This window comes from Phoca vitulina, unplaced genomic scaffold (assembly GCF_004348235.1).
Source record: "Phoca vitulina isolate PV1807 unplaced genomic scaffold, GSC_HSeal_1.0 scaffold5, whole genome shotgun sequence".
Lineage (NCBI taxonomy): Eukaryota > Metazoa > Chordata > Mammalia > Carnivora > Phocidae > Phoca > Phoca vitulina.
The window spans coordinates 58,769,546-58,794,944 of NW_022589708.1; the positions used below are offsets into that span (position 1 = coordinate 58,769,546).

The 25,399-nt window shown below is 45.7% G+C and overlaps 1 protein-coding gene across 5 annotated transcripts in view; it reads left to right on the forward strand.

Annotated features, from left to right (window-relative positions):
• Positions 1-4,326: 4,326 nt before the first annotated feature.
• The window catches only part of ARL11 (ADP ribosylation factor like GTPase 11), a 35,600-nt gene continuing 14,527 nt past the window's right edge, over positions 4,327-25,399 (forward strand). Inside the window, exons 1-2 of one of the 5 annotated variants that reach the window (XR_004299233.1) lie at positions 4,327-4,541; positions 22,526-22,633. Coding sequence is in view for 3 of the 5 variants with exons in the window: in XM_032403067.1 (XP_032258958.1) it covers positions 5,357-5,905 (549 nt within the window). In the remaining 2 variants the exon portion in view is untranslated. Of the gene's footprint in view, positions 4,542-5,074; positions 7,756-22,525; positions 22,634-25,399 lie in introns of those variants that run through there. The other 4 variants (XM_032403067.1, XM_032403068.1, XM_032403070.1 and 1 more) reach the window with 4 other exon arrangements.

A 25,399-nucleotide genomic window follows, 5' to 3' on the forward strand; every position in this document is an offset into this window, starting at 1 on the left:
CTTTTGAGTTCTTACAGAGAAAATGTGGAGTGTGACAAGTCGTAGGACGCCCAGAGGCCTGTGAGCTGTAGCGGAATCAGACATTTGGTAAACTGGAATATGGCTCTTATATATGCTTTTCATATTTTACTACAGAAAATTTCAAAGGTATGCAAAATGGAGAGACTAATATAATACACCCCTGTCTACCTGGCTTTGACAACTGTCAATTCAGGGCCAATCTTGTTATATTATATCCCGAGCTACTACTTCTCCATTGCTAGATTATTTATAAGCAAATCTCAGAATCATGTAATTTCATCTATGAATATTTTAGCATTATGCTTCTTGTATTTTCTTGTGGCCTTCTCATTATTTAATAAAATCTTAAAAAAAAACAAAACGGTAAGTGCATCTGATTTAGTATATATACTAATGTGGAAAGATCTCATAAACGTTCAATGTGATAAGCTACAGACATCACAATTACGTTTAAAAGACGCAAACAAAAAACAAACAGTAAAATAGATGTGTGTGCTTCAAAACATATAAGTATATATAGAAAGATCACTGCACAAATGTGCATCAAACTACTAATCCTGATAACCTCAGAGGAGGGGAGTAGTGATTTAAAGGGTGAACTCAGGTCACCTGGGTGGCTCAGTCGATTAAGCATCTGACTCTTGATTTTGGCTCAGGTCATAAGGCCACGGTGATGAGATTGAGCCCTGTGTGGGGCTCTATGCTCAGCTCAGAGTCTGCTTGAGATTCTCTCTCTCCCTCTCCCTCTGCCCTTCCCCCACTCACTCTCACTCTTTCTCTCTAAAATAAATAAATAAAATATTTTTTTTAAAAAAGAGTGAACTTAAGGGGCACCTGGGTGGCTCAGTCAGTGAAGCATCTGACTCTTGATTCAGGCTCAGGTCATGATCTCAGGGTTGTGAGATCGAGCCCCGCGGTGGACTCTACTTTGGGCATGGAGCCTGCTTGGGATTCTCTCTCTGCCCATCCTCTCTCTCTCTCCTTCCCTCTCAAAAAAAAAAAAAAAAAAGAGTGAACCTAAGAATTTTGTCCTGTAGGCATTTACATTGTTTGACACTCAAATGAGAGACAATATATTCATCATTACTTATGTAATTTTGTTTATAAAAAGAAGAGAATCGAAGCACTGAATGAAGCACTTTGCTCGTTGCTGCCCAGAGTGACAGGAACTCATCTGGGAAACGTAAAGAAGTCTCAAGTGCAGATTTGAGTTTCTAGCTACGAAGTGACCTTCCAACTTCCTTCCTAATCAAGTTTTTTTTTTTTTTTTTTCCACTGCCAACTAAAAATACACTACCCAGTTCAGGAGCCCTGGCTGACTGAATAGCAGCGGCTGCCAAGGCCCTACTTTGCATATTGAAACAACCTTGGAGGATAAACAGCAGCAGCTCGCGTCCCCGGCTCCTGCGGAGGCACGGCGGGAGCTCCTCACCCTTGCCTCCGCATCATCGTCCCCGCACATTTTCAGGAGACAGTCTCTGGCCACTGTTAGCTTTTCCCCCTTAGCGTCCGGAAACCTCCTGCAAATGCTGTTAAGAGCGTTAGTCGGTAGTCAAAGCTTCGGTGCAGGGCTAACATCCTTCAGCTCTTTTTTGGCTCGCTGTTTCAGAAAGCACATCACCCACTGCTAGTTCCTTTTCCTCTTGTGTTTTTTGGTTTGTTCTGTTTTGTTTTTGAGAGAGAAAGAAAGAGATACTATTTCTGTTTGGAGGAGACAGAGCAAAGAGAGGCAGGCAAGGAAATCCGCCTCCCCGCCCCGCCCCGACTTTTCCAGGTTCCTCATTTGGTTATAAGGAGGTGGTGATAAAACAAAACAAAACAAAAAACCAAACCAAAACAAAAAAAGAGATGGTGTTACCAATAAAATGGAAACTAGAAATAGAAAAGTTCTGGAAAATGAGCTGTGCTGTAAATGTAAAACACAAGGCACTCAAAGTGGTAATAATTCTAAATACAATTTATAATGCAAAATAAAGACAGTTTAAGAGTCTGCAATATATTCTGTATCTAATTCTGATACACGATGTCCTAGTCTTCACATACAAGAATGATGCTGACTGCTGCCATTCATATGGCATGCAGATGCATTTTGAAGAGTTCCTTAAAAAAATCATGTGATCGGGGAGCCTGGGTGGCTCAGTCGGTTAAGCGTCTGCCTGTGGCTCGGGTCATGATCTCAGGGTCCTGGGATGGATCCCCTGCGGCAGGCTCCTTGCTCAGCAGGGAGCCTGCTTCTCCCTCTCCCTCTGCTGCTCCCCCTGCTTGTGCTCGCTCTCTTTCTTCTCAAGGAAATGAATAAAATCTTTAAAAAAAAATTAAAAGTCATGTGATAGACTGTACAAAGCTATGCTTACAGCTGGTCAATAAAAATTGTCCTATAAGATATTGTCCTATAAGATATTCGAGCTGAACTAAACTTTACAGTACCTACTCCAACCTTTCTTCTCAAGTCAGTGGTTTCTTCAGCTCCTGTCCACCTCTCCCCCGTCCCCAGGGCTCACACAGAAGGAACCAGGATCAGAGTGATAGCAACACTGCCCCCTTGGCTCCCAGGCCCCAGACACACATTATCCTTGGCCTCTGTGTCCTTATCCTCTGTCCATCCCAATCCTCCTGCAAATCAAATCCTGGCAGGATCCCCATGGATTCATCAGCTGGACAGGACTGAGTCTCAGCTTGATCTGATTGCCCTGCCCCACAGATTAGACAGACAAGCCCTCCTCCAGACAGTTCTTTAATGCTTGGAGACTGCTCTGGGGTAATGACAAAGATTCTTTGCTCGGCTAAACTTTAGTCAGGCTCCCGAACCTTCTTCTAGGCTCATCTGTGCACTTCCTCATAAAATCCTGTTTTAGCAAGAACCCTGCTATGTGTTAACCAGAATGCCCTGCCCTTAATATCTAATCACCTCAATATCTGATCGAATTCCTCAGCCCCTACCTTCCCCCAGGTGACATCTGGTCACCTGGCCTGCCTTCAGCAAGAATCCTGTTAGAGGTCAGTTTAGCCAGAATCTCCCCTGACCCCTGATGTTCTCTCTCAGTACTTTTCTATCTGCTGACCCCCACCCTGCCGATCCTTGGCTATAAGTCCCACCTGCCCAGGCTGGCTGCAAAACGACCCTGAAGTACTAAGCAACAGTAACAACACAACACAGTGGTGTGTGTACATAACACACTCTGTGTTTTCCTAACCACTCCCTCCTGTTAAAATATCCTGGCCTAAGAAAAGCAACGACAATTACAACAGGATGTTTGCTCTCTATAAAGCACTTTCTAGGTGAGTAGCAGACACGCTAAAAGAGCAAGAGATGAATAAATTCCAGCAAGATCTTGAGCAAATTATTTACTTGAGCAAATTATTTACAAATAAAAAAAAGAGGCTGTGGCTCAGGTCATGATCTCAGGGTCCTGGGATGGAGCCCCTGCAGCAGGCTCCTTGCTCACCAGGGAGCCTGCTTCTCCCTCTCCCTCTGCTGCTCCCCCTGCTTGTGCTCGCTCTCTTTCTTCTCAAGTAAATGAATAAAATCTTTAAAAGTGGTTTCTTTTTTTATTTGTAAAACGGGAGAGTCATAACCCCCATCTCGGTTCTTGGCGTTTTATTTTTTTATTTTTTTTTAAAGATTTTATTTATTTATTTGACAGAGAGAGACACAGCGAGAGAAGGAACACAAGCAGGGGGAGTGGGAGAGGGAGAAGCAGGCTTCCCACAGAGCAGGGAGCCCAACACGGGGCTCCATCCCAGGACCCCGGGATCATTATCTGAGCCGAAGGCAGATGCTTAACCAACTGAGCCACCCAGGCGCCCGGTTCTTGGCGTTTTAATGAAATAGTGCGTGGGAAAGCAAAAAGCACCTCACAAATGTGACTGGTTCCAAGAGCCAAATCACTGCAGCTGCAGATGCCAATTAGAGAGCTGCAGAGTCAACGGCTTCTGATGGGCCATAATTTTTAAAAAATTATGTTTTCTGGAGGTATCATTGTTTGCTGGGAAAAACATGATGACATGGCCGAAAAAAAAATTAAGCAGTAAGTTTAACTGCGCAGTTCCACCACAGTGACACAACTATTAAATTTTTACCGTTTACCTTCAACATAGTTACTATTTTTTAGAGGGTTTTAATCATACTTCGGCAGTTTTTAAAAGTCTGTAGGGTCCAAGCAAACAAAAGAATCTCCAGGCTCCAGAAGAAAAAATAACCAAAACCCAAAAAACCATCAAGGCATGTGTTCTGAGTTGCTAAGAAACGGGGTTGGTGCGAGGCTTCGCCGGGCTGGGGACATCTGCGCGGCCCGTCCGCCGCGGGAGCCCAGCTCGGGCCGCGCAGGGCCGTGGGAGGGGCTGTGGAGCCTGCCCCGCCCCGACCACCTGGGGAAGGAAGCGGAAAAGGGGAACCGGCAGCAGCCCCTGCAGTTCCTTCTCTTCTCGCTCTTGGGACGCTACTGCCGCGCGGAAAGCAGCTGCGGGCGAGCGGACTGCCACAGAGGAGGAGCTTTCGGCCGCAGCCTAGTAACACCGAGGTGACTTTACTTGCCCTCTTCCCCGCCCGCGTGAGGAATGAACGCCGCCTGTCTTATTTTCTTCCAGGGGCAACCGCAATATTCCCGCTCCCCCCCCTCACCCCGGGGGAGAGATGTCCCAGCCACGTGTCCCCTAGGTCGGGAACAGGGCTTGGTTTTAGAAATTGGGCATTTCTAAATGAAAAAAAAAAAAGGTGAGTCGTGCTCTATAGGCAATTTACCTTGATGAGGCAATGGAGGAAACCACTTGGCTGTGACTGGTAAATGTGTCCCCAGGCAACCGTATTTGAAATACCACTGTTTGCAGGACGCAGTGCTGGTCCTGAGGGGAGCTCCAGAGGCAGCCGACTGTCCTCTTCACTTGGTGCACTGAACTGGAGCTAGCTTCCACTTCGGGATTTAGGCTTATAGGAAGAAAATAGAGGCGGGAAGCCACAGACTAGCCAGAACTGAAGACATCTTTCGGTCATTCCTACTGAACTGGGTTATATCTAACTGGAACTTCCTTTTGCCTCTTTGCTTTAACTACCAAGGAAGGTGAGCCCGCGTTGGGTGTCTTCCAGGAAGCCCTACCCTCTTCTCTGATGCAGCCCCCTTCCCTCCCAGATAGATCAGCTCGGGGTGACTCATTTGCCCTACTTCCTGGCCCTTTCAGAGCCCAGGCCTGTGTTTGAAACCTGACATTGTAAAGACACTTCCTGCTTTTGGAGGAGAGGCTCTTCTTCGGTGTGCCTGCGTGGATTTGTGTTCCTCCCGAAAAGAATGGCTGATGTGTGCACCTGGCCTTTCTCCCCTAGGGGTTAGCAGTAGCCACCATGGGTTCTGTGAATTCCCGAGGTCACAAGGCAGAAGCCCAGGTGGTGATGATTGGCCTCGACTCAGCTGGGAAGACCACGCTCCTGTACAAACTGAAGGGCTACCAGCTGGTGGAGACCCTGCCCACTGTTGGTTTCAACGTGGAGCCTCTCAGAGTCCCTGGGCATGTGTCTCTGACCATCTGGGATGTGGGGGGGCAGACCCAGCTGAGGGCCAACTGGAAGGACTACCTGGAAGGCACGGATGTCCTTGTGTATGTGCTGGATAGCACAGATGAAGCTCGCTTGCCCGAGGCGGTGGCTGAGCTCGTGGAAGTCCTGAATGATCCACACATGGCCCGCGTCCCTTTCTTGGTGCTGGCCAACAAGCAGGAGGCGCCCGATGCTCTGCCACTGCTCTGGATCAGAGACAGGCTGGGCCTGGAGAGATTCCAGGACCGCAGCTGGGAGCTCCGGGCCTGCAGTGCCCTCACCGGCGCTGGGCTGCCCGAGGCCCTGCAGAGCTTGAGAAGGCTCCTGAAATCCCGCTGCCACTGTGTCTCCAGGTGAGCGCAGGTGCAGCGGGGGAGTGGGGAGAGCAAGAAGACTGGATACAGGCAGAGCAGCGTGACTCTGCCCATACGAACTGAAAGAAGCAGCTAGTCCTTGAGAATCTGAAACTCAGTTTGTCAAACAAGATGTCCTTCTGTGCTTGGACAGGATATTTTCTTCTTGGGGCTTATTGTCACGAGGGTTTATGCTGAAAACCAACTATTCTTTGAATAATAATACTCTAAGGGGAAAAAAAATGCCTCAACATACTTCCTTTGATAACTCATTACCAAGGGTGAACTGAGCAATTGTAATACTAGAACAATGAATGGTTGCATTACAATTAAGACCTAAATTTACAGAGGGAAAGAGATTTCAAAATCAGATTAGAATATCATCTGGACATGGTCACGATCTTAGGAGTGATTTTTCTCTGGTGCCCCTGGGTATGTGCCACGATCACTGTGAGTGCAAGCTGCCAGGGCTAGCAGATTGGAGTAGGTGACTCTGGCCCCACGGAACCTTGGGTTTAGAAGTTCGCTCGGGCATTTGGCCCTGGGCAAGAGGCTGGGAGTTAAAGCCTTCCAAAATTTATCCTTTTCTCTGACCCTGATGAACTCTTCTCCACCTTTTATCATCTTGTATTGGTCTTTCTCTAAAATGCTTCATTTTTATCTTTTTTTCTTTCTCTTTTCTCCATACAGCACATATCTTTCCTTAAAGATCAGATTAATCAAATATTTCATTCATTTATTCATTCATTTAATCAACAAATATGTAGAGCATTGAATTTGGGCAAACAGCACTGAGTTTTTAGTTATGAGCCAGGCCCTTGAGATGGGAGGTGTGGATTTTGAAGATACATGTAACAAAAATGCTTCTTTCTCATTATTAACAGTAAAAAAGAAAATTGAACATAGCATCCTACAAGGGTTTTCAGGTGATCTTTACCTAGGAACCATGAAGCTCCTGAAATTATTTGCAGAATTATTTGCAAAACGTTATGCTTTGAGCCTTTTTTGGGGGGGCGGGGGAAGAAGATCCATAACTTTTATCAGACTTTCAAAGGCTTTTGTAACTCCCAGAAGTTAAGAATCACTGATCTGGTCTTACCTATCATCCAACGGAGGAATACTTTTTATAATCTGAGCTTTTTAATGGCAAGCAGCTCGTACTTGACACCTGCTCTCATGTTAAACAGCTCTACATGTTAGCTATTCCTACTCTGGGCTAAAACCTTCCTCCTTATGGATGGTGGTTCTCCCCTCTCTGGAGTGACACGGTATAAATGGGCCCTCAACACTCTTCCAACATCTGAGATCCACTAGGTCCCTCTACCCAAATTCTTCCTTCTAACATCAGGTTAGGCATGCTCCGTTCTTTCCACTACTTGTCAGTAGATAGGTTTTCCTGTGTCAGGCACAGGAAAGTACAAAGATGCACAGACAGATTGGACAAGGCCTCAGGCCTCATGGAGCTCTGCTTGGGGAAGCAGTAGGACAAAACTCCCATAAAAAAAGCAGATAGAGGCTCAATTCAGCAACTGTTTATTGAGCACTTACTGGGGTCAAGTTCTGTGCTCGGTGCTTTCCATAGTTATCTCAAATTCTCTCAATTCTGCAAAGTAGGTATCATTCTCATGTTGCATAATTAGAAACTGAGGCTGGGGGAGGTTCTGACTTGCTTGAGGCACAGAACTATTAAGTGACATATCTGGAACTTGAAACCTGGTAGGTCTAGCCCAAATGATGCCTGTATTCTTCCACAACATCATGTTTCTAGAAGGTTTAAGCCAAGGTTGAGCTTCAGTCAGCTGATGTGATGAGGGAAGCAGTCGAGTCAGAGGAAGGAGACTGCTTGGAAGTATGAGGGGGAGTGAAGGAAGGACAAGTAAGCGGCGTGGGGTGAGGGGTGGATGAGGGGGCTGTATTATAATAGGAAACAAAACTGGAAAGAACTTTAAGTCCAAGCTGGGGAAAATTTGGACTTTCGTAATCTGGATTTGGCTCAGGGAAGTGAAACCAGTGGACTTAACATTTAGGAGGATAATTTAGTGGCTGTGTAGGGTGGAATAAAAAGAAGGGGGACACTGGAGTCGGGCAGGCAGGGAGACCAGCTAGCCGCCCTTTGCAGTAACAGAGGAGAGGGGAGGAAGAAAGAGGAGAAATTGAAAGCCATTTTTGAGGGAAAAAGCTGAGAGAAGAACAAGTTGAAGATGGCATTAAGATTTTGAGTGTATGTGACAGGAGGGATTGGAATGACCTGAGAAGGTGGACACAGGAGGAACAAGTTGGGATGGGGCCAGAACTGGTGGGTTCTGGTCTTGAAGTGCTGGGTATGGATGTTTGGGACGGGGCCAGAACTGGTGGGTTCTGGTCTTGAAGTACTGGGTATGGATGTGTTGATAGCTTCTTTCAGATCGTTCTATTACCTGCAGTCCCCGAAATACTGAGTACCCTGCTGGGTGCATCAGCTGGTTCCCACACACACAGGCTCCTTTCCCCCGCTGATGTGTCAGTTTTTATCATGAGCTCATCTTTGGTAGGATTTGTTTTTCCTGTGTGACCCCCATGTGCCCTGCATTGTGACAATGTTTCTACACAGAGTGGTTTCACATTAGTGTTGACTAGGCTCCTGGAGGTTTCAACTGTTTTAGACCAAACATTATGTTAGTTTCTCTGCTTGGGGCTCATGGCCTCACAGGTGGCATCGATTTGGGTTCTGTGCCCATTCATGGCACAGGCCCTAGGGATTCAATTTCTGACAGGTGACTTTTTTTTTTTGCACCCATGTTCCAAAGAGACCATTTACTTCTTCATACTTTCCTGAGCTAGTGAATACCATTTCCCAATCCCCTTTTTAAGGAAGGGGCATCTCTTTGATGCTCTTGCTTTTCTATTGAGCTCAAATCAAAATTTTCTCTCTTCCAAGCAAGCCTAAGGCCATACATACCTCCTGTTCCCATACAGGTGTTATAACCTTAGCCCAGTCCCTAGAGCCTAACCTTGGTTTCTCTAGTATCTCCGTGGGCTCCAGGCTCCCAGCTTACACTTACCTGCTTTGACTGTGGTTTTGCTCTTCATTTCTGTCACTTGAGGATGTCCCTTCTTTTGTTTAAGGACAGCATGTATTAAAATGCAATTTTTTGGTGATACTTTACCCAACATTTCCATCCCTCTGTAATAGGCAAGGGTCCATCTGCTATGAACTGTCCTTCTGAATGTCCTGAACTGTTTTGATATGTGGCAGGGAGATCTGTACTTAGGAAGATGGCTTGGGTAGCTGACTTGGGGTGGAGAGAGGGTCCTAAACCAGGGAGGCAGGGTAGAAGGTGACCGGGATGTCTTTTGACTGACATGCCCGCTCTTGCCACCCCTGGGGCAAACAGACATCCTGTCACCGCAGAAGCCATCATGCTGTGGGCATCTGTTTCGTTTCTCTTGACAATTGTCTGTCTCTTTTCTAACATCAGGATGCACCAAGATCTTGTCCAGCTCTGAGAGTGTGCTCCTTGTTTGGACCAAACAGAGTGGACAGGGGGACCAGCAGGTAGTGTGTGACGACAGCCCCAAATCCTTGAAGGCAGATGTGCTCTTAATAAGCCCCAGGAGCTCTCCTCTCATCATCCCCCCCTTGGATAAGATTTGGGAAGAAGGGTAACAAAACAAAATATCCTAAGAACCATGCCCATTAGTGCTCAGTTGGTGTTGACCAGAACTCCCTGCTGGTCCCTGCTTGAAGGGATTGAATGCCAAATCAGTCACAGAATCACCCAGCAGGTGAGTTCTGGAATGGGAACTATACAACTCTCTGGACAGAAGGTGGGGTTGGAGAGCCTCAGAGTCCGAGGGCAGCCTGCCAGCCTTCTACCTCCCCAGCTTCTGAGATGTTTGCCTCGTGTGAGTATGGGAATGCCACGGGATGCAAGGCCCCCCAGCACCTTCCTGGGATTTCCCATGCCCTCTGTGCATGTGCTCCGGCTCTTCACGCTTCCGTGTCAGCAGGCCGTCCGGTAGTTACCCGAGTGATGCCAGCTGTGGCGGCAGGCCTCTGGGGTCACACCACCTTAGGCAAGCCTCCTGAACCCCTACTGTCTTTTAGGCTTAGGATATTTTCCCGTTGGAATCTTGCCCACGATTTTAAGGCTCTCAGATCCCACCTTGCAGGAAGCTCTGCCCGTATGCCTCAGCCCATGCTCATCCCCTTCCTGAACTCTCCTGGTGCTGGCCCACTTGTTAGTGCCTGAATCGGGGCTGTTCTACACCTGGGCACATAGTCTCTCCAAGGATGGTCTAAGTTCCTAGAGATCAGGGGATGCCTTACATCCTTTGATCCTCTTCAAAGCCTATAACGATATTAGGTACTGAGAGCTGCTCATTGAATACCTGGGTGAATAATGAATAACTGTTTAAAGCTATTGAACTGAGTGTCATGGTGGGGAGTCCCCAGGTCCTCTGAACTGTCCAGAGTGAAATCCCCAAATGAGAACTCCAAGAGGCTCATTAGCTCGAGAGCCAAAATGGCAGCACGAACCTGTACTTCATGCATCCTCTGTAGTGAAGACAACAGCAAAAAGTCATACGTGCTCTTTGTGGAACATGTCATGCTCAGAACCACCCGACTTGTAGTCTAAGTAGCAGAGGGAATGCTAAGTGGGGACCTAGTGAGGTATGGCAGGGGGCCGCTGGGGAGGCCAAGGCCCTGGAGGTAGGTGGCCAGTGAGAGCACGCGCAGGGCCCAGAGCCAGTGCCTGGGAGGAGGGCCAGGTTGCTCTCCTGCCCAGGCAGGGGCCCCGCCTTGCCCACTCCAGGGCTCCCATCCTTCCTTCTGCTTCACCCTAACACTGGTGGTGCTGGAGGGAGGCTAAGACCATCCTTTCTCAGAACCTTCCCTGAAGGCCACGGGGAAGCTAGCCTTGCCTGCCTGGAAGCAAAATGACAGTAGGTCCAGGCTAGCCCTTGCAAGTGGGAATCACACTCCCTTTGCTGCTGGCAACTGAAGGGTAGGGCAGTCAGTATTCAGTAGGGTAACCTCAGCCCTTGCTTCCCCACCTGAGGCAGGCCAGGGCCCTCCAAGGCCATGGAAGGGGGAGGTAGGGGGGCAGATGGAAGGGTTTCCCTCCTGCTCTTCTGCTCAGAGAGATACATACACATATTCACACACACACACATATATATACACACATATACACATTACAGAGCTACAAACAGGAAACCTTAGGAAAAAACAAATCGTGCTTTCTGGTTTATTTTTTAAATGGTGCTCTCCTTACCTGAGAGGTACTTTGCCTGTTCCAATTCCCCCACACCTTTCAGATCCATCAAGCTCCCATTAATCCCCGAGAGTGCGTGAAGGAGCAGGAATGTGCGCCAGTGGATGTGGCAATAAATGCAGGACAGCAGGTGTCTGTTTTCTTCTTAAATTAAAATGCCTCTGTTCTTTTTTTCTGTGAACACTGTGTACAGTGAGAACTGTTCCAGTTTGGAGAGCTGATTACCCATCTGAATATGAGGCTGAGTTTCTCCCTTTCTGACTCATGGATTTTAAAGATTTTTCTCCTTCCTCTCTTGGTCAGAATCAATCCTCTAGGTGAAAGTGAACCACGGGGGTTGGTTTTGACTTGGTTCTGCTGTGGTTTTCAGTTGTCCGTCCTCCCCAGTCTACACACGCACCTCCTCCTGCAGGCCTGGGATAGTTGTGTCCCTCCAAGTGGACCAGGCGCCCATGCCCCACACGTGGGTGAGCCAGGACCTTGCCTTTCCTTCTTGTCCTCAAGGATTTAGAACACACATCAACACCTCAAGCATTCCCAACCCAGCCTCAGGTGGGGTGGTGAGGTCCCCTCACAGAAGACTTGCACTTTCCTCAGAACCAAGATGATGCAACTCAGCGGGATAAGTGGAGAATGGGCGGGGGGGGGGGGGGGGGGGGAGGGAAGGTGGGGCAGAGCCCTCCCTTCCAGAAGCCCCAGGCCCGGCCTTCAGACAGATGGAAGTCAAATAGGAATGATGAGTTGTTTAGTCTGTGCCTCTTTCTGCAGAGCCTGGGATGAGATGGGAGAGTCCCTGGGTGAACAGGAGGTGGAGAGGCCAACCTTTGCTGCCACCTCTTGGCCTGTAAGGACAAATACAAATTCAAAATAGGAGAGTTAATTGTCCCTGGTGAAAAGAAGAGACTTCTCCCTGCATCCCTTTTCTTAGAGCATTAACTTTAGACAACTTGTAAGTTCTTTCCTCTGTCTCTTTGAAATGTATGTAAATCCTTTAAAAAGCTAAATAAAGCTGTTGCCAGCTTTAGGACTCAGGAATGTCTTTCTCAAGGACCTGGGACCAATCCCTTTGAAATGTCAACATCTAGGGAGATAGGGCCTGCCTCCCAGTCTCTGTGGAAGGGCAGGAGCCTAACTCGGCAAAGTACCTCACTCCACGTTGCAAAACTACTTCCTGTCATAAAGATAGGAGAAGCCAATTAGCTAACAGATGGTGACCCCAATTACCAGGTAAATCTAGGATGAACCTTGTATGACAAATGGTGCTGTCACGCCCTTGAGGACTGGTTATTAGGTAGGTAATGGGTTGTGTCTGCCTGGCTGTATCAGAGGGTGAGACTCCTTTCTGTCTTTGCAATCTCTAGCTGATGGCCTGTGACGCACATCACATTCTGGTTGAAAGCTTATTCAATAAGAAAACTGTCTTCCTTCTCTACTACCTTTGTGGAGAGGTTGGCAGATTTGTTTTTAATTCTAGTTCCCCAACAGCTCCCATTGGTTTGGCTCTGTGAGCTTCTAGTCGAACCCATGATTAGCAAAATAATATTGGTGAGGGCTAATCAACTGGAATGCATCCTAGAAGGTTTCTGAAGGACTCCTAATTAGGAATGATGAACATGAGTTCAGTATGACCCAAGGCATTTTCCTCTCACAAGATTATGGAAACCTGTGACTGCTTCCAACTTACTGAGAGACGTATTTCTTGGTGTGGTGAAGCATGACCCCTGTATCCCTTTCCCATACGGCTCATAAAAGCAGCAGCTCAGGAAAAACAAAACAATTTTAGAAAGGAAAAAAAAAGGAGTCTTTTATTTTTACCTCATTGTCTTGATTTCCACTCCTCTGACAACATTCACCCCCAAGGAGATTTGGCTCTACAGCTACAGAGCTAAGTATTTAAAAAATTTCCATGAGAAAATGGCCTTGTTCTGCCTCAGATTTCAAGCTAAGACCTAATAATGAATCCTTCTCCCTCCCCTGACCCCCTCCTCCCCACCAGCAACCTGGAACCTGGAAATATCCATGTGGATATTTTTGCAGCCTACTTCAAGCATGAAATCACAAACCTAAACAAATTAGTTCTCACAAAAGCATTTCCATTTCTTCAAATAAAAGGAGGCATCATGATTATAAACTATCTCCAGATTATGAACATGATACCATTATCATTTTGCCATTTATATTTACCTTTTTGAATTCCACAAACTTCAATTTCATATGGCATGAAATGTTGGCTTAACCTGGAGGGAAAATATAAAGGATATAAATAAATGTATACAGAGATTTTGAGGGTTATGAAAATTCTTCCATGAGAGTATCACTATCAAGACGGAGGTGCAGCCCCACCCTTTGCTCAAACTGGTGCTGTCTAAATGCAGTTAAGTGCTCTGGTTTGGAGCCTGGCCTTAAAGTCGGTCAGAACTGACTAGAACACCAGCTCTGTGCCTCACCAGCTGGGTAACCTGGGCAAATTATTTAACCTAACTAAGCTCCAGCTCCCTCATCTACAGAATGGGAATGATAATAGGGAGTACCTCACAAAGTTCTTGTGAGAGTTCAGTGAGGTAATGTGTCCCTCCTAATGACCCCCTTCAGGTAGTATATTCATCATATTCTAGCCCAAACTCACTGGGATGCTGCAGGTAGAGCCTGGGGAGTGAATGTCCAGGCTTCTCAGGTCTGAAACCAGCTCTTAATGTTGATCTAGAAAATTAGAATTCAGTGAGGTAATGTGTCCATCTAGTCAACTTATGTTTCTGGAGCACCAACTATGTGCCAAACACCGAGCCATGTACACGAACGACAGGATGAAGGAGACACATCGTCCCTGCCCTCCGACACACAGTCTAGCTTTTGGTATGGGACAACTATGAAGTCATGCTACAGTACATTAAAAATGCATATGAAACACAGAGTTCTGGGGGCCCAGGCTTTCTTTGCTGCCTTAGAATTTTCCAGACCCAGACTTGTTCTGGAGTAAAGAGGGTGTTATAGCTGGTGAAAGGGTAGGGGGGTGGGAGTGAAGTCACAAGACAGCTCTTACGAATTCTGAAACTCTGGACACTTAGCCTCCATCCGCCTTCCTACCATTTCTACTGACAGCTCTATTTTAGTGCTTCTCCTCTGCCCTTTCCTAGCCCAAAGCACTTTCAATAAAAGTACTGTAAGCCTAGAATTAATATCTCCTCCATGCAGTGTATTTTTTTAATTATTATTTGAGTATAGTTGACCTAAAATTTTACATTAGTTTCAGGTGTACAACATAGTGATTGGACAAGTTTATACACTATGCTTTCTTCACCACATTTAAATGCACCCTCCTCTTACAAAGGCTAGTAGGTTGAATGGCTAGGAGTGATTTCAGAAGACTGGAAATTGAAGCCCACATTAAATTCCACTCCTCTTTGAAATTCTACATTTACAGGTTCATTCCTTGGACTTCAGTTTTTAAAAGAAAATATCCCTAGAAGAAGGGCAGCAAGGATGGTTTAGTTATTTGCACTTTAATGTGAATGCATTCTCAATATCTTTTCAGGAGAGGTTTTGTTAAGAACGCAAAGCTAAAAGTTGAGAACAGCTGAAAAAGGGAAGGAGTACCGCCAGAAATGTAAGAGCTGGAAATTCACAACTTTGCTCAAGGCCATATGAATGTGGGCCCCCTATCTCTCATTGTCCACACAGCAGGGACCTACTGTGTGCAGAAATAAGGCCCAAGAGGGAAGGTCTGGGTATGTTGGACTGCCACCTTCTCAGGCACTTGGAAAACAGTGGCCTAGAGCCAGGGAGTGGAGAGCTAAGTGGCCAGCGGGGAGCACCCCTCTGGAATGGGGAGTGAGTAGGGAATGAATAATCTGGCCTCTCCTTCCTCCCACCCCCCATTATCTCCATCAGAGGTTGGCCTCCCAGGGCATAGAGCAGGGTAGACAGGGGTGGGGAATGGCAAATGGAAAACAAGCAGCCCAAGCTCTTTTATTTCTGCTCAGTAGAGAGTGCTAAAGTACAAGGGTCAACTAGCCAGAAGGTAGGATCAGTCTTTAACTGGAAAAGCCACTCTTTCCTCAGTTGTATCCTGTACTTGGAGTGGGGCTTCTCCAGGTGCAGAAGGACAACATCATGACCCAGGCAGAAGAAGATGTGAAGATCACAGAATTCCACGGGCCTAATCCTACCTGGGGAGGGAATTCATTCCTCTAAATTAGCATTCCAAACTCTTCAAGTAAGTCATTTGCAAAGGTACCCCCTTCTACCACTTTGAAGGTAAGATTAAGTTCTCTAGGGATCAGATGATCCCTAGGAATCAAGAGCTCTGGGCTGCGGGGGTGAGAAGCCTGCTGGTTGTTTTGTTCTGACACAGCTGTGGGTCACAAGATTCTTACACAAGCTTGGGGGTGGCCTGCCATGCCACGAGCGCTTCCTTCCCCTCAGCCAGTGATGATGACTCCGATTTCAGAAAGGAGCTCAACCAGCATGTTCATCTTGGGGCACTTCTCAGCCATTTTCTAGATCAACATTAAGAGCTGGTTTCAGACCTGAGAAGCCTGGACATTCACTACCCAGGCTCTACCTGCAGCATTCCAGTGAGTTTGGGCTAGAATATGATGAATATACTACCTGAAGGGGGTCATTAGGAGGGACAGAGAAAGAAAGTTGTGGAGACTTGTGGTTTAAGGTTGGGAAATGCAACATACATGTAACTCAACTATCTGCCCAAACCTTACTAGCGGGACAGCAAAGGAAAAAAAAAAAAGGCCAAACCCCACATGGACGAAGAAAGCAGAAGAGAGAGTAGCAGGCTTGAGATAGCAATAAAATTATGGAAGATGGAAAGTAATCTCATAGACCAAATAAAGTGGAAACCTAAGTTGGCTGGGGGCTGGGGGCTGGGTGTGTGTGTGTGTGTGTGTGTAGCTTAGAGGACATCCTCTGTACCAGGTACTGGTCTAAGTGTTGAAGGTACATTGACTCATATAACACCCCAACAACGCTAGAATTTGTACTCTGATTTTGGGGATGAAGTACAGAGAAGTTAAATAACTTGTCCCAGGTCACACAGCAGAATCTGTAGAAGTGTGGCCCAGAGACCATGCTCTGTAGCCTCACAGTGATAAGCAAGTCCTTCTGCACCAAACCCTGGGAGATCTCCAGACTTGGAAAACAGGAAGCTTCAAAATGGGGATGAAAATAGAATTGGTGGGAAGCCTGTATGAAGAGACAGACCCTCAGATTCCTTCACTATCTTACTCAGGCCAGGCAACTGCCCCAGGGCTCCCTGGTAGGATACCACTGGTTTATTCTCTGGAGGCATTACCCAGTTGAGGATGAGACAGCTATGAAAACAGGAGAATTCAGTGAAAGTTTGTGAACTGACTGGTGAGGCTCTGCAGACACCCTCCCCATTCAGCCCCCGTGCTGGCAGTGAGGTTTGCACTCCCCAGGCAGGAACTGGGGACTCCTCTGTAGGAGTTCTGACCAGTTGGAGAGAAGATGTCAACACTGACATCTGAAGGTCCTCTCATGAACCAGTTGCCTCACTGATTGATGAGCCCTGCCCACAGACCCAGGGCTCATACAAGCTTCTAGCAGCTTTTTGGTATCTTCCTCTTTTTTCCACCTACATTTTTATTATGGAAAAAGTAAACATATAGAAACATTGGAAATATAGTATAATGAACACCCATATACCTACCTTTTAAGTTGTACAATAATTAGCATCTTAACATATTTGCTTTATCTTTAGATAAATACAGATAAATAAATATAGATAAATATATGTCCATATATTGTTTCTCTGAACCATTTGAAAATGAGCTGTGGACATTGTGATATTTCACCCCTACATATTTCAGTAGAAGGTCATTATCATACATAATCGAAATCTATACATAATCCATGATTGCACCTAAGAAAATTTTAAATAATTCTCTGATACAGTCTAATATTCAATCCATATTGAAATTTCCCTCATTGTCCCTAGAATGCCATTGCATTTGGTTATTATGTATCTTTATTCTCCTCCCTAGAACAGTCCTCTTCCTTTTGTTTGTCCCCCTTCCCTTTTGGAAGAGACCAGGTCTCACAACTGATTTGCCTGATTGTTTCCTTGTGGTATCATTTAACTTGTCCTTGTATCTCTTGTAAATCCTGTCAACTGGAAGTTAGATCTAAAGGCACGGATAGATTCAGATCAGATGTTTTTGGCAAGTCATATGGATTTTCTACTTCATATTGCATCATATCAGGAGATAACATCTGCTGTCTCACTAGTGGTGAAGTGAAGTTTGGTAAAGGCAGTGACCGCTAGATCTCTCCACTGTAAAGATCTGCTTTCCCCTTTGCAGGGACCATGGATAATGTCTGGCACAGTGTGCATATCCTGTGCAATGCATTACTCCAATGTAAACAGACAATAAAGGATAATGGGACATCTGAAAAAGAGCTTCCAATGTGAAAGAGAGACAAAAACAAACAAAAACTTAACTCAGAAGAGATCAGTGCAGGAAACAAAAGAAAACTTGCCCTAAACAATCAATATCCTTAGAAATAAGAGAAGATATCATACCCATAAGGCAAGATTCATAAGGCAAGATTGCTATAAAAAAAATTTAGAAAACAAGAAAGAGCTCTTGGAAATCTACACTGAAAATCGAACACAAAGTTGGAAGATAAAGTAGAAACAAAAATCTCCTGGGCACCTGGGTGGTTCAGTGGGTTAAGTGTCTGACTCTTGGTTTTGGCTCAGGTCGTGACATCAGGGTTGTGAAATCAAGCCCTGCATCAGGCTCTGTGCTGAGTGTGGAACCTGCTTAAGAGTCTCTCTCTCCGGACACCTGGGTGGCTCAGTTGGTTAAGTGTCTCCTTTGGCTCAGGTCATGATACCAGGGTCCTAGGATTGAGTCCCGCATTGGGCTCCTTGCTCAGTGGGGAGCTTGCTTCTCCCTCTCCCTCTGCCTGCCGCTCCCCCGCTTGTGCTCTCTCTCTGTGACAAATAAATAAATAAAATCTTAAAAAAAAAAATTCTCTCTCTCCTCCCTCTGCCTCTTCCCACTCCCTTGCACATGCTCTCACTCGCTCTAAAAAATAAAAATAAATAAATAAATAAATAAATAAATAAATAAATAAATAAGTGAAGAGGGATAGGGGTGCCTGGGTGGCTCAGTTGTTAAGCGTCTGCCTTCGGCTCAGGTCATGATCCCAGCGTCCTGGGATCGAGCCCTGCATTGAGCCCCGCATCGGGCTCCCTGCTCAGCGGGAAGCCTGCTTCTCCCTCTCCCACTCCCCCTGCTTGTGTTCCCTCTTTCGATGTCTCTGTCAAATAAATAAATAAAATCGTAAAAAAAATAAAAAAAAAGTGAAAGGGGATGAATTATAAGATAAATAAAACATGAACATTTCCCAGAACACATGAATTTTAGCTTGAAAGATCAGTCTTTGGAGGGCCCAATACAAATACATTTTATAAAGATAAACACAATATTAGGAAATTTCAGAACATCCTAAAAGAGAAAAATAGGTCACATACAACAGAGCAAGAATCAGAATAGCATTAAAACATCTTAATGACAATACTAAAATCTAAAGGATAATGGAGCAAAGCCTTCAAAATTCTGAGAGCAATTTTAACAATGAATTGGACTATAGGCCCTAGAAAAAAATGAATACCTTTGAATCCATGCTGATGTAAATAAATAAATGAATCACTAAATAAATGGAGAAGGGACAGCTCTACCTTACAAAAGAATTACATTAACAAATGTAGAAGAAAGGAGGAAAATAGAAATTAACATTAAGAATATTACAGTAATAATTGTAGGCAAGATTTACCAATTGAGGCTAAAATTAGTGGGTGAAAGTTTGAGGATAAACAGGATATTTGCATTGTCTTAAAGTATGTCCACCAGAGGCTTCTCAAAAAATTAAAAATAGAACTACCATATGATCCAGTAATCACACTACTGGGTTTACTCAAAAAATATGAAAGCATTAATTCAAAAGGATACATGCACTGCTATGTTTACTGAAGCATTATTTATAATAGCCAAGATATGGAAGCAGCCCAAATATCCATCCATAAATGAATGGATAACGAAGATGTGGCATAAGCAATGTCCACAATAGCCAAACTATGGAAAGAGCCCAGATGTCCATCGACAGATGAATGGATAAAGAAGATGTGGTATATATATACATTGGAATACCACTCAGCCATCAAAAAAATGACATCTTGCCATTTGCAACGGTGTGGATGGAACTAGAGGGTTTTATGCTAAGTGAAATAAGTCAATCTGAGAAAGACAAATACCGTATGATTTCACTCATATGTGGCATTTGAGAAACAAAACAGGATCATAGGGGAAGAGAGGAAAAAATAAAACAAGACGAAATCAGAGAGGGAGATAAACCATAAGAGACTCTTAATCATAGGAAACAAACTGAGGGTTGCTGGAGGGGAGAGGGGTGGAGGGATGGGGTAATGGGTGATGGACATAAATTTTTTAAAAAATGTAATATAATGTTTAAAAAAAAAGGAATTTTTAACACTCATTGACATGGCAGTGGTTAAACCTTGGGCTACCCTCCCTGGGCACACCTGGGGGTGGAGGGCCAGACCGGAGCCACCCAGCCTCAGTTTCCAGTTTATTTATTTTTCCTTGAGCATTTAAAAAATATTTATATATGCCTCAGGTATTATTTTAGCCAATACTTTATCTCAGTATTTAGAACAAAATGCTATGATTTTACAAGAAACATAGATTCTTTTCAACTATTTTTAATACAGCAAAATAAAGATTAAGAAAAAGGCTAAAAAAAAAGATGTGGCATATATATACAATGGAATATTATTCAGTCATAAATATGAATGAAATCTTGCCATTTGCAGCAACATGGACGAATCTAGGGAGTAGAATGCTAAGTGAAATAAATCAGTCAGAGAAAGACAAATGCAATATGACTTCACTCATGTGGAATTTAAGAAACAAAACAAACAAGCAAAGGGAAAAAAAAGAGAGAGAGGCAAACGAAGAAACAGACTCTTAACTATAGAGAACAAACTTGATGGTTACCAGAGAGGAGGGGGGAGGGGGAAGGGGAGGAACAGGTGATGGGGATTAAGGAATGCACTTGTGATGAGCACTGGGTGTTGTATGGAAGTGCTGAATCACTATATTTTGCACCTGAAACTAACATTACAATGTATGTTAACTATACTGGAATTAAAATAAAATTTTAAAAAAGTATGTCCACCATGATATTTATTAATTATGAGAAAAAAATAGTAACTCACAGTGGGGAAAACTGGCACAAACCATATAGCCAAGTGGTCAAGATTAACACCATCAGTAATAAGTCACACCACCTTCACACACCCCTGATCAGATGCACTAAGAAGGGCACATCACTTCTGTGGTATTCTTGCCAAAAATCCAGAACCTTGGTCTAATCATGAGAAATCAGGAAAATCTAAATTGTGGGACATTCTACCAAATACCTGACCACTATTCTTCAAAACTGTTAAGATCATGAAAGACAAAGTAAGACTAAGGAACTGTTCCAGATTAGAAGCTACTAAGAAGGGGCGCCTGGGTGGCTCAGTCGGTTAAGCGTCTGCCTTCGGCTCAGGTCATGATCCCAGGGTCCTGGGATCGAGCCCCGCATCGGGCTTCTTGTTCTGCGGGAAGCCTGCTTCTCCCTCTCCCACTCCCTCTGCTTGTGTTCCCTCTCTCGCTGTCTCTGTCAAATAAATAAATAAAATCTTAAAAAAAAAAAAAAAAGAAGAAGATACTAAGAAGACTCCACAATGAGATGTAATATGGGATCCTGGAATGGACCCTGGAAACATAAAATGATGATCGGGAAAACTGATGAAATCCAAAGTCCATAATGCAGTCAATACTAGTGTACCAAAATTAATGCCTTCGTTTCGATCATTGTGCAATGGCTATGTTACATGTTAGCATCAGGGGAAGCTCGGTAAAGGCATTAGATAGAACGCTAATGTTTTTGCAACATTTCTGAAAGTCTAGAAAAAAAAGTAAGAAAACATTCTGAGGGAAAATTGTTGTTGTAACCTAAACAATCAATCGTGCAGATAGAATAATGACATTTTCAGACAAGTAAGGACTTGTGCACCTTTTATCAGGACACTACTGGTCGTCGTGCTCCCTCAAGAGGATAGACCAAAATGAAGACAGGGGATGCAGGCAATATGGAATTCAACACTAGAGGGGAGCAAAGGAGTTTCCAGAACAAGAGCTCCCTGTACAGCCGGGAGCAAGAGAACCAACCGTTCCCAGAAGGATGTCTCACTTACGTCTTTTGTCATAAGACAAAAGAAACTAATAGTTTACCTTATCCGCTTGATTCTATCAGTGAAGTTTTCAGTTTTGACAGTTTAGGTTGTCTTATTGATAAGTATGTAGAAAACCAAGCAAGAAAGAAGGGCAATTATCAGCTCCTGGGGAAACAAAAGGTTGCACTGAAAAGAAGTGTAACCATAGTGTTCTATAATGGCCCAGTTGTGAACAATTTTTTTTCATATTCATAACAGTGTACACACTAAATACTCATTTAACCAAAAGTCTATATTGGGAATATGGGGGAAGGGATGTATGTGTGGGGGTGAAAACTGGGGGAGAGTGCAAGAAAGTGCAAGTCTCACCTTCCTAGGTAAGAAGAGAATAGGTTGTGTCTGAAGTTGAAAAAAATCAAGAAACAGCAACAGAAGCATGGGGGAAAGAAGTAGGGAAAATATCAGAAGACACAGCGAAAACAGTTGTTTCTGGGGAGAAGGAATTAGGGGTTAGTAGGGAGTGAGGCAGGAGACCGCTGTTTTTCATTATAAGCCTCTACTTTTATTTCACTTCTTAAGCCAGATATCTGTATTCTTTTTATAAAAATAAAAACTACATTTCAAATAATAAATAAGTTGAGAGCAACCAAAACAGCGTGGGTAACCATGCTCACTCCACGGTTAATTTAGGCATGGAAAGCCAACTACCTGTAGGCTCCAGCCTCGTCCATTTGCCATTCCTTCCTGCTCTCCCTGATTCTTGGGGAAGGCTGATCTTCACCTGGCCGGCCCCCGGGGCGCTCTCCCTTCCTTGGTGCTTCCTTGGCACCCATTTGTCAGAAAGGTTCACCACCCTCAGCCATGGAAGAGTTCTTTGGTGGCCACGCTGCCCTTCCGTGTGCCCGCTCCCTGCACACTCCTCGGGATCACTCTGGGCGGCGTCCTGTTCTGGGGCTCACGGAGCCTGTGCGCATCTTGAGGAGCTTCCGGGCAGAGAGCTGCTGTGAAAAACCACCACTAAAGAACAAGTCTTTATTCCCTTCCTTTTTTTTTTTTTTTTTCTTTCTGACTTACCTTCAAGGGTTTCCCAGGACTGCCGGGTTCCCTGGAGCATCTTTGCAACAAAATGCTGCTGCTGTAGCAACTGACAGAAGAAACCCTGTCTTTAGCTCTGTCCTGTGTACCGCAGGTGAGCACGATGGTGCCATCGCCCTGGCTCCTCACTCCTTCCCCCCCTACCCCAGCTCCCCTGTCGGGGCCTCACCAGGGATGGACGGACCTTGCCGGGGGACGTTGAGCGTGGCGTGGCCACGTGACTCTCTTTGGCCAATGGGATGGGAGCAGATGCGACTCAGGCCGGGGTTGGCCATGTGCTCGCGCGCTGGGGCTTCCTCTCTCCTGCTGCCTTTTTTTTTTTTTTTTTAAGATTTTATTTATTTATTTATTTGAGAGAAAGAGAGAGAGAGAAACAGCATGAGAGGGGAGAGGGGAGGGTCAGAGGGAGAAGCAGACTCCCTGCTGAGCCGGGAGCCCGATGTGGGACTCAATCCCGGGACTCCCGGATCATGACCCGAGCCGAAAGCAGTCGCTTAACCAACTGAGCCACCCAGGCGCCCCTCCTCTCTCCTGCTTCTGCCCGCGCGGTCAGAAGAACAAGCTTGGGCCAGTCCGCTAAGGACGATGAGAGACTCGTAGAGCCAAGCCACCAACGCAGTCCAGACACCTGAAGTGAGCAGCACAGCCACTCAGCCACTGCAGACTGAGCAGAGTTGACCAGCCGAGCCCAGTGCAGATCAGCCTCATCCCAGACGACACAAAGCTCTGAGGGCAAATGCTTTCCGTTGCACTGAACTGATGTTTGTGGGTTTTTCCTCCCCTTGACATTAGCTAACACGGGCACCGAACGTTGGAAGCTACCTGTCTACTGTTTTATATCAGGATTTCATGGGGCGCCTGGGTGGCTCAGTCCGTTAAGCGACTGCCTTCGGCTCAGGTCGTGATCCCAGGGTGCTGGGATGGAGCCCCACATCGGGCTCCTGCTCCACGGGGAGTTTGCTTCTCCCTCTCCCACTCCCCCTGCTTGTGCTTTCTCTCTTGCCGTCTCTCTGTCAAATAAATAAAATCTTAAAAAAAAAAGAGATTTCATCTATCGGGGTGCCTGGGTAGCTCAGTCAGTTGAGAGTCTGCCTTCTGCTCAGGTCATGATCCCGGGGTCCTGGGAAGAGCCCCGGGTGGGGCTCTCTGCTCAGCGGGGAGTCTGCTTCTTCCTCTATCAACCCTTCCTCCCTGCTCATGCTCTCTCTCTCACATAAACAAAATCTTAAAAAAAAAGATTTCATGTATATAAAATAATGCTCAGGGATGGTATTCCAACTACGAGTCTGAGAAGTAGCCATTTTCACTGCACTGTCCCCCTCAGCACTCAGGGGTGCATATTCCCTTGATGTGACTGCATATGTGTTGGACTCTTGAGTATAAAGTGATAAAGCATATGATTAGGTAAGGTAGAATCTCTTTTGCCATCTGCTACACCTTTCTGAAGTTATAACTTCTTTTCCTTAGTTCATAAATGATTAAAGACCCAAGCTATTTTCCTGTGTGAAGTTGTGTGAAAGTGCATGTTGGAATTCTTACATTCCTTGGTTTTCCACGTTCATGGGCTCTCAGGGTGTCCTTGGCCACCAGACTCTTTCCCATCTTGGCGATGTTTAGTTGAGCTAATGTGAACACACTGATTGATGGTGTGCTGCGAGCAGGTTTTAGTAAGGGGTGAGGATCAGGCAATGGGTTCTAGAAGCCAGAGATCCCAGAATGCATCCAAAGCAGAGACTCCTGTATGATGATCACAAAGCGGAGAGGAAGAAACCATCATGAAGCAGAGGGGGAAATGCACCTTGGTTGGGCAAAACCCACAGGCACCTAACCACTCACGTCTGTAACAAAGCATTCCCATCTGTCCTGCAGTGTCAGCTTTTCTTGGAACAGAGCTGCCTGGGGTGGGGGTGGGGGGTGGAGGTGGGGGGAGACTCCCCCAAAGCTTGGGGGTCTGGGGCTGTGGACAGGTGGAAAACCAGAGAGGAAGGACAGGTACACTCATGGGCTGTGGTTCACAACTAGTTTGGATTTAAGAAAAGAAACGGAATAATACATTTTCAGAATGCCAGCTGGAATAGCCAGGGCTAGTCTTCTGAATCAGGAATGAGGTTGTGCTGGATTTGCTCACCTAATAAAAGTCTCCTCCCAGGCCCAAGGCATTTTAAGTAGATGTCAGGGAGCACAGTATGAAGAACCAGAAGGGAGGGAAGCAGGAAAAACAAGGAGATCCCTGTCCAATGGGATCCCAGCCTCAAGGTGAACAGTGCCCTCTGGGAGTCAATCTGGTGGACAGTGAAGATGTGAATTCTCAGGAGAATCCTCTCTCCTCTCCTGTTGCCCTAGGATGGCTCAGCTACTAGACAAAACGGAATGTGGTAGAAAGCCAGGGCTGAGTAGGATTAGGACTGGCGAGATGGGCCAAGCGGGGCTGGCTCATGATGTGATGAGCTCAGGTTCACTTTTGGGAGGGATTGGTGTCCTATGCCATCTGGGGTAGGATCTGGCCATGAGTCAAGGCAGCTGCGGCTCTCAGGAGGTGGCTGTGGCATGGTTTGGGCTGGTGCTTCCCAAGGTAGGTTCTGTGAAACTCTAGTCTGAAGGATGGGAAGTGCTGTTGACTTGAACATTGGCTCCATGGTCCAACAGGCTTGGGAAATGCTGGGTTCAATGACATTGAACAGGTTTTTCCACTAGAGGATATCTCAGAGCCCTTAATATGATGATGGGAATAGCCAATCCGAAAGACTGATCACAACCATGGAACCCTCTCCACACAAAACATGACATTGAACTGGTGAGCTATGGACAACAATCACTTTCCAGCACGGGGGTTGGGCATCAACTGGGGGCCGGTACTCAC